This window comes from Pteropus alecto, unplaced genomic scaffold (assembly GCF_000325575.1).
Source record: "Pteropus alecto unplaced genomic scaffold, ASM32557v1 scaffold49, whole genome shotgun sequence".
NCBI lineage: Eukaryota > Metazoa > Chordata > Mammalia > Chiroptera > Pteropodidae > Pteropus > Pteropus alecto.
In genome coordinates, this window is record NW_006443131.1 from 176877 (window position 1) to 191629 (window position 14753).

A 14753-nucleotide genomic window follows, 5' to 3' on the forward strand; every position below is an offset into this window, starting at 1 on the left:
TCGGCTCTAGCGTATGTCTCGCCGCTCTTCTTCCCAAACCGACACATGATCGGAAAGCTCTCCAAGAACAGCACAACTACAATGGAAAAGCGCGCTGCGGGTTTCATTTATAGCCTGCCGGCGGGCCGTGCCCGGCTATCTGATTGGCTGACGGAGCCCCAGCCAATCAGAAAGCATCACTAGAATCACCTCATTTGCATACACGTGACGGCTCGCTGTCCAATCAGATGTCGCTGCCGCGCGCGTCATCTCAGCCCGTGTCTATAAATACGACCCTTGTTGCCTTCAGGCGCTCTCCCCTTGTTCGGTGCTGGTTGGAGCCGTTGAAGCCGAGCACCTACCATGCCGGAGCTGACCTCTAAGGGCGCTACTGTCTCCAAGAAGGGCTTCAAGAAAGCCGTCACTAAGACGCAGAAGAAGGAGGGGAAGAAACGCAAGCGGTGCCGCAAAGAGAGCTATTCGATTTACATCTACAAGGTGTTGAAGCAGGTACACCCCGACACCGGCATCTCGTCCAAAGCCATGAGCATCATGAACTCGTTCGTCACTGACATCTTCGAGCGCATCGCGGGCGAGGCGTCGCGCCTGGCGCATTACAACAAGCGCTCGACCATCACGTCGCGGGAGATCCAGACGGCCGTGCGCCTGCTGCTGCCCGGGGAGCTGGCCAAGCACGCCGTGTCCGAGGGCACCAAGGCCGTCACCAAGTACACCAGCTCCAAGTGAGTCCCTCTGCAGCCACCCTTTAACCCAAAGGCTCTTTTCAGAGCCACTTAATTCATAAAAGAAAGAGCTTGCTCACTTTGCCTATCTCTTTTGTGTGTGGTGGGATGCGTCTGGGGACATCTTGAAAAGCAGCATTTAACTGTAGGTTTGTGTTAGCTGTGGCATCTGTTCAGACGAAGAGAAGTTTGCATTTTTCTAGAATTTCTACTGTTCAAACTTTTCGCACATAACTCCTCCCAGTCTTGACTGGATAGCTTCAACATCTGAAAATTTCAAGGAGGGCAACAATTCGCCAGGGAAATCACGAAAGGCGAGGGAGCAGGGCCGTGACCAGGCAGAATTTGAACTAGATGTGGTTGTGACAGGCCTCAGCTGACCTCCCTGGGGTGTCCAGCAATGTCCTGAGCTGAGCCTGGCAGGGAGGGCAGGCCTCCCATCACCCAGTCTTGGGTTTGAGCTGCCCCCAGGGGTGGGAGTAACTTTGAGCAAGGTGACTCCTGCTGAGGGTTCCAGAGACCAACCCAGCTGTGAGCCATGTTAGTCCCCATGTCCATCCTTCCGGAAGCACATTCTTCTCGGGTTTCCACTGAGGTAGGAGATCTATTCTTTTTTTGTTTCACAATCACCTGACAAGCCAGTCACTGAGCTCATTACAATTGAGAAATGTAACATCATATCCAAATAATATGTAACCTGGACAAGCATTGAGTCTGCTCTGCGGCTTCATTGTCATAGCACCGGCCCGGAAAGAGGAGGTTGGGGGTTCAGGCCTCAGCCGGGCCTCCTGGCTGCTTTTCCTGGTCCAAACCTCTAAAAGGAGAGATTTTCTCTAGGTGACTAGGAACCAACCTGAATGCACACGGAATGCAACCTCCGATGCTCAGACTTCACACCGCTTAGGAGGACAGGGGTAGAAGGCTGAGCGGTGTCCTTCGTACAGACACTAAGAGTCGTTTAGGACTCAGAATACTTGCCTCCACGTTGTGGTATTAGCAGTAGAGAGGGAGCCATGCTCAGCTGAGGTTTGCCCCTTCATCTTGCCATTTGAGATCAAGGGACAGAGATTCAACAGATCCCAAAACAAGTCCTTTCGGGTATGTTTGCTGTGTCTGGTTGCCGAGAGAGATTTCATTGTCTTTGCAACCTCAGAACCCTCAGCACACTTGGAATGGATTTGGCATGCAATAATTTTTTCACGATGGACCATTGAATGACTAATGGTCTTTCTAATTTCAAAGTAATATGTAGAAACATTCATCGATGATCTCTGAGGGACCATGGAGAGTGTGCCGAAGCCCATGGGCCGTGGTGGAGAGGCTAAGTCCTCTACCTTTGAATCTTCCCAGCTACTTACTATATCTCCTAGTAAACCTGCAATTTCCCTTGCTTTTTCATTCTTAGCCCTATTCTAAAGGCAGGAAAGTAAGAGAGGAAAAAAGAAAAGAAAGGGTTAAAACTCGTAATTTAAACTTTAAGATAAGTGCTGTGATTTGCCTACTTTTTAAATGGTGCTGGACTATAGGACATCTCAGAAATGTGTGTAAAGAAGAGACTACGGTGTTGTCTTAGAAGCACAGTGGGTAGTGATAAAACAAGGAATGTAGCAGGAGACTAGAGGCGAATGGAAAATCATTTCGTGGTCTAAAGTCTTCGGCTGTTTTCTGGACAGATTTTTACATAAGAGGCCTGAAAAAAATATCAAACCCTGAAAATTAAAGGATTTCTGTTTTATCTGCTCTGTTTATTTTGTCCCTCTAAGATAGATCTTAAAATTATTTCCGTCTCTACAAGTGCCTACTCCCCCATCCTTAGTGATGAGCACAGAATTCTGCAAGCGATGGGTTGCATCCTGAGCAGCTTCTTGCTCTTCACGATAATGGTCCAGATCAGTTCCTTCTTTGCTGAGCATCTGAAGACTGACATTTCTTTAGAATGGAATTGCACGTAATCACTGCTAACATGTACCTCCAGAAGAGCTGAGTTCGTGACTGTGCCCAATGATGAAAGATTACAGAACAACCTAAAAAGTCCTGGACACTCTCAGTTGTGTCTTTGCTAAAGGGGCTTCTCTTTAATTGAAATACTATTTCTTTCCTGACCTGCATTGTTAGTTATTCAAACCTCCTCCCTGGTAAACGTTCCCTGGCTTGGAACCCTCAGATGGGCAGCTCCTTCGTGCTCTTTACGTAGGCCTACCATTGTCTAGGCCAGCCCTGCGGTTCTTCCTTCATGTCCGGGTGTTCATCGTCAACCATGAGCACCGGATAAAGTTTGGTGAATTGACTTAAAAGAAATGTCCCTGAAAAGGAGAGAGGAAAGGCATGGTGATGGTAGAAAATGTTGGGGAAAGAGAAATGGCCGGAAGAGTCTCCACGTGGTTGTCCAACCAGGGAGCATTAGACGTGTGAAGTGAATGAGATCGTGACTGCACCATGGATAACGACTCAGCTGACATCGATCCCACTGGAAACGTGTGGTTAGACTTGACCCCTCGCACTGCCTTGCCCACTATCAAAACATCTCAAAGCCAAGCTGATTTTGCCTTCAATGTATGTGAAATGCTTTTCCTTTGTGTTCTCCTATTGCCCCCTGTGGGGATCTTCAATGCCTCTTCCTCACCACAGTCCGCAACAGCCCCCTCCTGTTCTCAGGACTGGCCCTCTGAAGCCATTCTCAGCATAGCACACATGTGAAATTTGGCTTAAAATACAAAACATCATTTTCTCCTTAAATTTTCCTGGTCTTAAACCTTTCCTTTTTTTCTAATCTGCGCATTTGAAGCCACATATTTCCCTCCAAGTGCTGCTTTAGTTGCATTTTGTATTTTCATTTTTTCACTTCAAAGTATTTTCTAGTTTTCATTGTACTTTTACTGTGACTGTGGGTCATCTAGATGCATAATGTGTGAGTTTCCCAATATCCGAGAATTTTCAGATAGAATCGTCTTTTAGTATTGACTTCTAGTTTAATTCTATTGTTGTCAGAAAACATTTTTAAATTATGTTAATTCTTTAAAATTTATCAAGACTTGCTCGATGGCCCTGTTTTGGTGAATTTTTCATGTGCACTTGAATATCATGTGTGTTCTGCAGTGGTTGGACGTAGAGTCTTATAAATGCCAGTTTAGTCAAGTTGATTGGTTGATAGCCGTGGTTCAAGTTCTAGATCCCTACATAGTTATCGGCTTTTCTTTAAATTTCTCATCGGCTACTCGATTGGATCTTTAAAATCACCAACCATCGTCCTGATTCTATTTCTTGTTTTCATTTTCTCAGTTTTGCTTCATATAAGAATAAATATGTCATTCTGACGAACTGATCATTTTATCACTATGAAACATCCCTCTTCATCTTTGGTCTCACTTTTCGCCTTGATGCCAGCTCCGTCTCATCTTGATGTATCCACACCGGCTTCTGATGGCTGGTGTCTCATGGCACATCTTTCCCCACCACTTCACTTTCAGCCTATGGCCTTATTTTTCATGTGTGTCTCTTGTAAGCAGGACATAGTTGGCTCCTGTTTTTCTTTATTTTATTTTACTATCCAGTCCAGGGGCCCCAAACCCCAGGCCACAGACCAATACTGGTCCATGGCCTGTTAGGAACTGGGCCGTGCATCAGGAGGTGAGTGGTGGGCCAGTGAGCGAAGCTTCCTCTGTATTTGCAGCCACCAGACTCCCCGGCTCTAGACTAGCATCACCGCCTCGGCGCCACCTCAGATCGTCAGGCATTAGATTTTCAGAGGAGCCCTGGTCCCTAGTGCCGAAGAGGTTGGAGACTGTTTATAGTCTACCAATCTCTGCCTTTTAGTTAAGTATTTGTCCCATTTACATTAAGTGCACTTATTTATAATTGGACTTAAGTCAATCACTATGTCATTTGTTTCCGTTTGTCCCACTTGTCCTTCGTTCCTCCTTTTCTGCCTCCCTTTGAGGAGATATTTATTGTTTCATTTAACCTTTGTTTAACTTAAAATGTATTATCGTTTCTCTCTAGATGCTTTTAAGATTTCTTTTTAAACTTTGGTTTTTCAAGCATTTCAGTATAATTTGGCTACTTATAGTTTTTAAAATGTTTTTCCTGGTTTTTGTTTGCTAAGCTTATTGAATGTACGCATCGATGTCACATTTTTTTCACTGAACAGTATACTTAATATGAGTTCAGTTTAATGCATGTTCAATGACACTTTGATTTTTAAAAACACCTTCACTGATGACATCTACACTCCAAGAATTAAAGGTTGGTCTCCAGTGTCTCTCGTCATGTCCAGACCTCCCGCCTTCAGAGGGCGCAGCCTTCTCCCCTCGGTCCGGCCCGTGTCCTCCCATTTAGTCCCATTCGCGTCCATGCCCCGCTGCAGATCGGGTGGATCCACGTAGGGGTAGCTCGGTTTGAGGGATTTCTCAGAAAATGAGAGGGTTTAAAAGTTTCATGACTTGTTTGTGCGTTTCGCGACATTTTGTTAAAAAGCACGAGTTTAAGGACAGTTTTTCTCCTGGAGTGAACGTACCTCCGGGAGGAGGGACATTACTCGGTGTGGTGCCCAGGTGTCAAAAACTGCCAGCACCGCGTCTGCGCGAAATGACCACGAGGGGGCGGCGGAGCCGCGCTGGGAGCGGCCGGCCTGGCCACCAGGGCCACCAGGGCCACCAGGGCCACGAAGACTCATGGCAGTTCTTTCACACTTATCGGGGGCACTTTAACTTTTGGCTCTCCTTAGAGGTGAAGTCGCACCTGATCTCATTCTGGATATTTTGACTGGATGAAAGGAACTGACAGAAACTAGCATTTGACAAGTCTGACCGATAGTGCACATTTTAGAGATGCTTTGTGTCACGACACTCGCCGTGTGTAACTGCCCACATGCCAACCCTGCAGGTCGCCTCCACCCCAGAGCCACAGCTCACCGTCTCCTGCGGTCTGTGCTCCCTGCTCTGAGCAACCAGCCTCTCCCACCACTGGGCTGGGCTCATTGGGTCACCTCTGGCCGAAAGCGTCGCACTGGCCTCTCCGCCTGGTTGTCTCGGGCTCGTGCGCAGGGCTCATCCGGGCTGTGGCTTTCATAAGGAAGACTCCTTAACACCGCTCACCAGCCTCCCGGACTTCCCACAGTACCGTGCACTCTCTTTGCTTGCACTAGTCGGTGTGATAAGTTAATCGCTGTCTGTCTCTCACCGCAGTGTAGCATGAGGTCGGCAGCGGGGTTCACTCTTGCTGTCGGGGAGCCCACACAGCCTTGCAAGTGCCCAGTGCATGACAGGCACTTGATGGATACTGGCTGTAAGACCGAACTCCTACCATGCCTTTCTGAGGAAGGCATTATTTTTCTAATTTCAAGTCGAGAACTAATAACCTATCTTGCCAAAGCGTGTTGCTAGCATGTGAGCCACAATTCAAACATAACTTTGCCTGGCTCAACAGCTCGTTTTTAAATATCCTACTAGATGTGGGTATATTTCCTTCAAACTCCCAAAGCCCTGACTTTTGCAGTTTCCATATGTAGGGAGGAAAAGCTTTTTTCTCTACTCTCTTAGGTTTGTTAGTAAGACCTATGAATTAAACTGACAAAAACCAGATTATCAAGAGAAACAGTTTACAAAATTTATTGATTTTAATATTTTTTATTTTAATTTTAAAGCATGGAGGTTTCTCAGAAAAGTGAAAACCCCCAGAGTAGTTAGACTCAAAGCTTAAAGTATCATTTAACAAAGGGTGACAAAGTGCGGAGAGGCGACCAGACCAAGGCCAGGGGCACGTGGGACGCCAGAGGCCGTCACTGTGGGAAGGTGAACTGGGGGAACCAGTGGGAAATAAGGGCTGTTTAGGAAAGTTTGCGGTGCAGACCCAGCTTGGTGCCCACTTCCCGCCTGGGACCGGGATGGGAGGGAGACCAGCTCTGCAAAGGAAACCTATGCCCTGCTTTTAGAGGGTGGGGGAGCTGGCGGGGGGCCGGGGGGGGGCATAACAGAGAGCACGTCCTGTGTTTGCTGTTTGTCATCACCTCCGAAATAATCCTTACACCAAAGTGGCCTCTTTGGGGTGGCACGTTCTGATCCCCTTCAGATGTCATGTTGAAACTAATAATGGGAAAGAAATAGCTGGAACGATAGTAACAGCTCCCACTTATGCCCTGTTGTTAAATCCGGCATTTATTGATCTTTTACATAGACGCTAACAGAGCACAGACCGAGCGCGTTCCACAGCGTGTTAAATGACCATGAGCGACATGGAGGCACAAAGCACAGAATGGGACGAGCGCTGGCATGAGGGGGATTCACAGTTTTAGATCTAATGTTCGGGCTGTGTTTCCGGGTAAGGGACTGAGTCACACATTCGTCAAAGCGACAGCGTTGCAGCAGGAAAGCAGTCAGAGCAGAGCCCCTGAGACAGCAGAGTGCCCGGTGTCCGGACAGAGAACAAGGGAGCCAGCAGTCACTGAGCCCACAAGCGAGGTCACCCACAACCTGGCCGTCCAGCGAGGACTCCCGCATTCATTCCGATGAGGTGAGGACACGCTGTCGGGTTTTGAGCAAAGCTGTGCCTTAAAGTGTTTTATGTTCAAAAAGATCTCAAAAAGGCTTTTCATGGACTGAAAAGAAAGGGTGAAGAAGGAAACTTACTAAGAGGCTTTGCAATATTTCGTGTTAGAGATGAGGGTGTCTTGGACCAGGGTGGGAGCAGTTGGGTGGCGAGTTTTTCAGCAGACAACATTCGAAAGTAGAGCAGAGAGAACTCCCTACGGGCGGAATGAAGGGATGAGTCGAGCATACTGCCAAGGGTTTGGGCCTGTCTGAAAAGTTGAAATTGCCAAGTGAAATATGTAAGCTTGGGGTAGGAGAAGGTTTTCTTGGAGAAACTGAAGAATGGGTGGTCTCCGCCCTCCACGCAGCATGGCAGATGTCTCGGGGTCCCTACCGAGGCTGTGATGGCCGAGTGGTTAAGGCGCTGGACTCGAAATCCAGTGGGGTTTCCCCGCGCAGGTTCAAGTCCTGCTCACAGCGCTCACGTTTTCCGTGTAGAGCAGTTTTTCTTCCTGATTATCCCTGAAAGCGCTCTCTCCCAGCAATCCTCAATGCTGTGCTGACCCCAGAGGCCGAGGAGAGCCATCAGAATCTAGGAGAACGCTCCATCGTATTTGCCAAGCACTTTTTGAAGCACTTTATACAAAGGAGATTGAGACACAGAGATGATGTATTTTGACTTCTGACTTCGCCTCAAGTTCCAAGTCCACATGAAACCTCATCTCCTCAACGGACTAAACCCCTCTCTTACAATGCATTTTGCATTTTCAGCTGGTTCGCCTACTTTGCACCTCAAGTAATTTTTAAGTCAATTTTATATATGTTAGAAAAATTAGTTCCTGGTTTCTATGTTTCTTTGTCACATACGATTCTTAAAATGTATACTTCTGTTGAATTCTTGCCTCCTTATTGCATTTTGTGGACAGGTGAATATTTTGGAAAACAGTAATAAGGACTCAAACCTGGCGCTCGCGTGCTGCTGTTTATTTTTAAAAAAGGAGAGAACACACAGTCCTCGCACTTCGCTAGGGAAGCTGAAATCGTGAACCTCAGGATAAGGGCGCCTTGACTCGGGGAGCGAGGAGGGACGCCCCCGAGGGCGACCGGGACCGCGCGGGAAGCGAACTCGCGGCCTTGCGGTTGACTGCGCTCCGCTCTAGCCCGCTGAGCTGCCGAGCCGTCTGCGGGAGCCTCCTCTTTTGGGACAATGATTTTAAACATTCGTTGACCTTTCTGAGCTTGAGAGAGAATTTCTCTCGCTCCTTTGCCACCTCCCTCATTCACGGACTTTAGTAAGGAGTCTGCGCTATTTCAGCCCTGTGTGTTTGGACTAGAAAATCCACGGGGAAATTTTTGTGTGGAGATTGAATCCAGTCTGCGCTGGACTGAAAATTGGAACTTCTCTTTAAGGACTTGTGACTTAATGACCTGTTGTTTTCAAGTCGGTTCAAGGCGACGGAAAGGAAGACGAGTTGGGTCGAGGAGAGGGGCCGCGTGTTCAGGGGCTCTTAGGGTCGCACACAGGCACTGACGTCGTGGGCAGTGACACCCGCTGCTGGAACAGGAGCCCCGGCAGGGCCCAAGTGTGTTTCTGGGATGCGGGAGACGGACCGCGTGGTTTGCAGAAGTGTCAGGTAAACGTTAAAATTGAAGGGCGTTCACAGAAAACGCTTGCCGAAACCCGGGATCGAACCAGGGACCTTTAGATCTTCAGTCTAACGCTCTCCCAACTGAGCTATTTCGGCCAGCTCTTATGCTACATTCTTCTGTCAATTATTTTTAAATAGTCCATTCTTATCACTTTTCTTTCCGGATGTCATATCTCAGCAAAAATAAGAAAATTTTGGTCTTCTTTCTTGAAAATACAATGTTTGCCCATTTCGAAAATAAATGTAGCAACATAAAATCAGACTGGGGGAAACTCACCCAAAGTTTCCTGAGTATGCCAGGAAGAAGGAAAAACAGCGGTAAAGGAAACTCTCTGTGGTTCCTAAGGATGGAAACTTGCTGGCGGTGGGCTGCGGTGATTCGGGGTGGAATGGAAGCTCCCTGGAACCAAAGACCACACCATTTGGGATCTCGTATAGTTTGGCCCTCAAAATATCTTCTGTTTTTTGGGTGTTTTCATTTCGTCCCCTTCTGTTCTATCAAGGTATAAACTGCAAAGCGTAGAGTACGCAGATCTGAAGTCTACGGCTTAATCATCTTCGCAAGTTTATATCCCTGTGGAACCATCAGCTCCCTTGCTCAAGCTCTCACTTAGCACCCTCCAAGGTGAGCCACTGTCCTGAGCCCGTTCACTATACGACCGTCACTTGTTTTGACTTCGTATACACCGAATCAACTAGGATCTGCATTCTTATGTCTGGCTTATTTCGCTAAATATTGTCTTGGAGACTTATCTGTTTTGTGGACGACAAAGGGGCCACGTACTAAACCTGACAAGCTGAGGGGGATGGAGGGCTACATGGTGGGCCCTACAAACTCAGAGATGGGAGAATAACCACATAGGATGGTCTGAACATAAAAATTCCTGAAAGCGGGTCATGGCGGGTAGTCACGTCCTAGATCTGTAGCTTTCTTTACAAAACAAAGGTCAGTGTTCACATTACGTGAGCCTGTCTATTGTCTTTTTGCACCTAAGATAACATATCTTTGAAATTTCAGAGTAATTTCCTTTGCCAGACCCCTCAGGGCATAACCTCGCACCAGAGAGAGACCACGGAACCCTTCGTAGTGATCTTGCTCCCCAAATAGCATCTCTCTGTGCTGTAAATGTTATCTATTAACTATCCTGTACTAGCCAATGTGGAAGAAGCATGTGTTTCTCCGTTTTGCTTTTTATCCAATCCCAGAAATCCTCTCTTGCTTTTTCTCACCTCCCTAATCTACCACCAATGGATGTCATCGAAAAACCCCGACCTCCGCAACCTGCCATTCGCTAGAGCATTTTCTCGATCCATTAAAATTTTCTTCCCTGACAACTGTCATCACTTTGCCTCAAATAAATTCATACAGATTCTCTACAGATTTGGACTTTTCTTATATTAACAGTTTTTATGTGTAAATGCAGATTGTTCCTTTTCATCGACTTCCATTGAATGGACATACCACAATTTAATGCTGATGGGCATTTGGATTCTTTCCAACTTAGGGTTATTAGAAATAGCACCGAATCTTCTTGTGCATGGCTTTAGGCGAGTATAGACATTCATTTATCAGATAGATAGATGATGGATAGATGGATGATGGATGGGTGGAATTGCTGGGTCATATGTATGTTTGCTGTTCGACCAAGTCCAGGTAGAGGGCTATGCTTTGGCATTGCTTTCCACGCAGCTCATTGATTCAACCTTTAAAAAAAACCGACAAAATATACTTCATCAGAAAAATATGCGCGGTCTCGCCATGAAAAATATGATAACTTTTTAGCTTTCTTTAAAGAGAGGGAAATGTTTGAGAATGACATGAGTCCGAAACCATGAAGAAAACATGCTCCAGGTGAGGCTCGAACTCACAACCTCGGCATCACCCGCACACATACTGCTGTATAAGTACCGCGCGCTAACCGATTGCGCCACTGGAACATGCTTTGATATCGCCGCCCGCGCACACTCGACGGAGCAGCGAGACGCGCGCGCACCTGCACCTGCCCACTTCTCCCGCGAGGCCGGCCCGCGGGGTACATCACGCGACGATCTCGACGCTGCCATCTCTCCCGGAAGAGATGCGATGCTTCCTGTGCGCCACCGAGAAGCAGCATTTCCCCGGGATCCGGGAGCACACCGGCCGAGCGCGCCACCCTCCGCCCCGCCGCGCCCTGCAGCGCCCTGCCGCGCTCCGGCCTCGCGGCCCCACACTGCCGGCTAAGCTCCGAGTCCCCCAAGTCCCCCACCACGAGCCTGCCCGGAAACCGCATTCGAACGATGAGCCAGCCAGTCCGGCATCTTTGCGGGAAAACTGCCAGAGTAGTAACCACTCCGGCTTTGTGCACGCGGCACAGACCGAGGCGGCGTCCCCCGCCCCGCCCCCACCCAGCTCCTCCACCTGTCTGGACCCCGATAGAGGCTCCTGGCAGATAGTCCGCCTCTGCGACATAATGCCCACCCAGCATCCTCGTTCCTCCCTGGGGCCTCTAATTACAAAGACGAGTTTTGTGTATCTGCTCCTTTGCTTGTTTTGTTGTTGTTGTTGTTGTTTTTGGAAATTGCAGCTGTCAAAGCACACGGACGCTCGAGATATGAAGAGTTTCGGCTTTTATGGAACAATTCTTGTCAGTGAGGAGGAGGCCTGTATAACAAGGCTGAGACTTGGAGGTCTCTGCTCTGGTGAGCCCGTGACTCCCTATATTCGTAGCGTGTCTCCAGTCTTGGGGGCAGGGGTTTGCCCTGTGTCCTCCCCTTTTTTTGTGGTTTCAAGAACAGTTGTTGGCTTCTCAGTCTGTTCGGGTTTTTATTCGTTGTTAGGATGCAGTGGCGACTTCCGAGCTCCTTCCTGCAGCTGGAACTCCTCAGTGGCATTTTCCTTTTACATCGCTGAGCGCGGCGCCTTGTAATTAGCGCCTTTTACCAACATGAGTTAAAATCACACCCCTGCGTTTCAGTGGGTGAACTGCAAATATAGTCACTGACACAGTACAGTTATTACAAAGATGGCTTTAATTCTCCAGGTTATTTTCTTCGAACACCGGGTTAAATAGTTTCCTGATAACTTCATCTTGCTGTAGAGCGCGTGCAGGTTCGGAAATGTGGCGTTACCGAGCAGGGCTCGCTGCCCCTTGCGCACAGAAGCCAAGACTACGGCACCTGCTTTTAGGAAAAGAAAAGGCTTTAAATGCGAAATCCACCCGCAAGGAGACAAGAGGAAGAACTCCAATCTGTCTCCGAGCTAGGCTTCCCGGCTAAGTTTAAGGGGTTTCAGCACCAGAGCTTCGTGGACAGCGGACCTTTCGCTTCCGAAAGTGTTTGGAGTTCAGGTTTGGTCAGGCCGCAGGCCCTTCGGTTCTGAGTGATTTACAATAGTCTCTCCTCCGCGCATGCTTCGGCTGCACAGCTTGTAGTTTTGTTCTATTGTCCCTGGAAAACAACTCAGTGTTTTGTAACAGACAGGACCGGGACAGTTGGAACTGATTTTGCAGTTACCGTAGCATTCATTTTACAAAATTTTATTCATCACATATTTGAATTCTGACTGGCTTGTGATGATTCGGTTCTAAAGAAAGCTCGGTATCTACTATCAGCAAGTGTCATTTTAGTGAGAAAAAGAGAAAAAGGTTCATCAATGATTAGTTATCATGCGATATGTGCTATAATAAAGGCGAACAAACGGCGCTATGGAAAGTGCCTCTTATCTAGACTGAGGATAAAGCGAAACACGAGCCGAATTCCGATGGGCGAGAAAGACTTCTCTGGCAGGAGGTGGAGGTATATTTTGAGCGGAGAGAACAGTACCCTTGAAGTTACCAAAGCAGAAAGAACCCTGAAAACCCCGAGCAACCACCAGAGTCCTAGGCTGCCAGCAATAGGAAGCTGCTCTGGTTTTAGTGGAAGAGAATCACCAGTGCCGGTCCTGAGTCTTTATCAATTTACAGTAAAATTTTCAAACATGCTTAATGTGAAGTGTGTTGGATTATTCGAAGAACGCAGAGTACTTTTTAAAGAAATGCACCTGTGTCTTATGGATATTATTATTAATTGTTTAATGCGCATGTGTTATGGAGAAATTCCATCGTTTTAATCTTTGATGTAGATCATTGATTTGGGCAATTCATGTGAGCCATTCAGATGTTAGCAAGGGCTTGTTTTTGCAGGCGGTGAATTTCAATTATGAGATAATATATTGAGCCCGGGCGGATTCGTTGCTTCGTATTTATGTATAACCTTCATCAGGGCTGAGTCACTTTCTTTGTTCTTCTCTCTTAGCTGACCTTGGTCATTTGGCCTTCAGAGAATTTACATGCCCCTTAAGCTATTTGCAAACGCACCACACTCTGGTTACATTTCTTTTGCTGGGCTGCATTCAATACTTACTAGTGTCCATACTCTGCTAGTCTTTGAGATACAATATCAAATAAAATGCGACGCCTGTCTCTAAGGGAGCTTAGGTAAGTATGATAAAGTTGGTAATCATTATGTAGTCTCTTTAGGCCTCCAAAGGCTAAATTAGTCAGGACTCTTTAGATTGCAAGTGATTGAAACTCAGTATAAGTTAGCTTACCAGCCGGTTTATGCAGTCACACCCTCCTCATCTGAAGTTTTGATTCTCATAGTTTCAATTACCTGCGGTTAACCCTAGTCTGAAAATATTAAATGCAAAATTCCAAAAATAAATAACTCAGAAGTTTTGAATTGGGCGCCATTCTGAGTAGTGTGATGAAATCTCAGCATCAAAGTCACCACGTGGTCGCTGAGGGATTACAGCCCCTGCAGCAAGGCTTTGACAGTAGAAAAGAGAGACGACGACTTCTGATTAGTGTTCTTCCAAAGGTTTGGGGAAAAGTCTTTGACTATCGAGGGTCCTCAACCGTGGACATCGCCTGCTCTTGACATCCAGCCATCGACATCGTCAGGGCCCATGATCCAGGATCGCCTGAAGCAGATGGTCAATGCTACCTCCCAATGCCTGCGTCATTCACCTCATCTTATGTAATCACATAGGTGTTTTATCATCTTGCACCGTCGCAAGAGGGTGAGTACAGCACAGGAAGATATTTTGAGAGAGAGACCACATTTACATAACTTTTACTACAGTTTATTGTTACAATTGTTCTATTTCATTATTAGTTATTGTAGTTAGTCTTACTGTCGCTAATTTATAAATTAAACTTTATCATAGGTACGTATACACGAGAAAAACATACACATAGAGTATGGTACTATCCGCGGTTTCAGGGATCTGGGGGGGTCTTGGAACGTGTCCCTGCTGGCACTAGTTGTGCTGGTGGCACTTCAAGGTGTCCTACACCTCGATTCCAGGCATCATAAAGTTCAGAGGGCACAGCAGCTTCATTTCCATAATAGAGACTCAGTTTTAGAATTCTCTGTTAGCTGCAATCTCCTGTGTGCTGAGAAGGTAGGTCATAGGCCTGGGGAACTCATTTCTAGTTCTAGGCTCAGATGACAGGGAAACACATCCTCTAAAATCACCTACTAAAGGTGAAAAACCGACAACCAAAGGCTCCAGTGAGATTCGAACTCACGACCCCTGGTTTACGAGACCAGTGCTCTAACCCCTGAGCTATGGAGCCCCTGGGCTGAACGATGTGTGTTAGCTCCTTGTCCTAAAATTGATATGTTCAAATCTATAGGGTTTTTATTTTTATATGTATTTTTTTGTTTTCTAGAAAACTTGAGGTTCCATCCCCAGCTCCTTTCCGGTTTTCTGATCTGTGTTCAAACAGATTCACGTGCTCTCGGAGAGTCCCAACGGTCCCTTCAATTGGCTTTTGTCAAAGGAAATTCAGGACTCCTGACCCGCTTGCGAGGGTTTGGCTTGGACAGGGCCGTGG

The 14753-nt window shown here is 47.1% G+C and overlaps 1 protein-coding gene and 3 non-coding genes across 4 annotated transcripts; 2 read left to right on the forward strand and 2 right to left on the reverse strand.

The window, feature by feature from the left end:
- The first annotated feature begins 339 nt into the window (after positions 1 to 339).
- LOC102890451 (histone H2B type 1-A) lies at positions 340 to 784 on the forward strand. The gene has a single exon (XM_006923448.3). The coding sequence runs from the start codon at positions 343 to 345 to the stop codon at positions 724 to 726; it is 384 nt and encodes a 127-aa protein (XP_006923510.1). The 5' UTR covers positions 340 to 342; the 3' UTR covers positions 727 to 784.
- Positions 785 to 7644: 6860 nt separating this feature from the next.
- On the forward strand, positions 7645 to 7726 carry TRNAS-CGA. Its single transcript has one exon. It is a non-coding gene; the product is annotated as a tRNA-Ser (tRNA).
- Positions 7727 to 8918: 1192 nt separating this feature from the next.
- Positions 8919 to 8991, reverse strand: TRNAF-GAA. Its single transcript has one exon. It is a non-coding gene; the product is annotated as a tRNA-Phe (tRNA).
- A 5428-nt stretch (positions 8992 to 14419) lies between these two features.
- On the reverse strand, positions 14420 to 14492 carry TRNAT-CGU. The gene has a single exon. It is a non-coding gene; the product is annotated as a tRNA-Thr (tRNA).
- Positions 14493 to 14753: the final 261 nt, after the last annotated feature.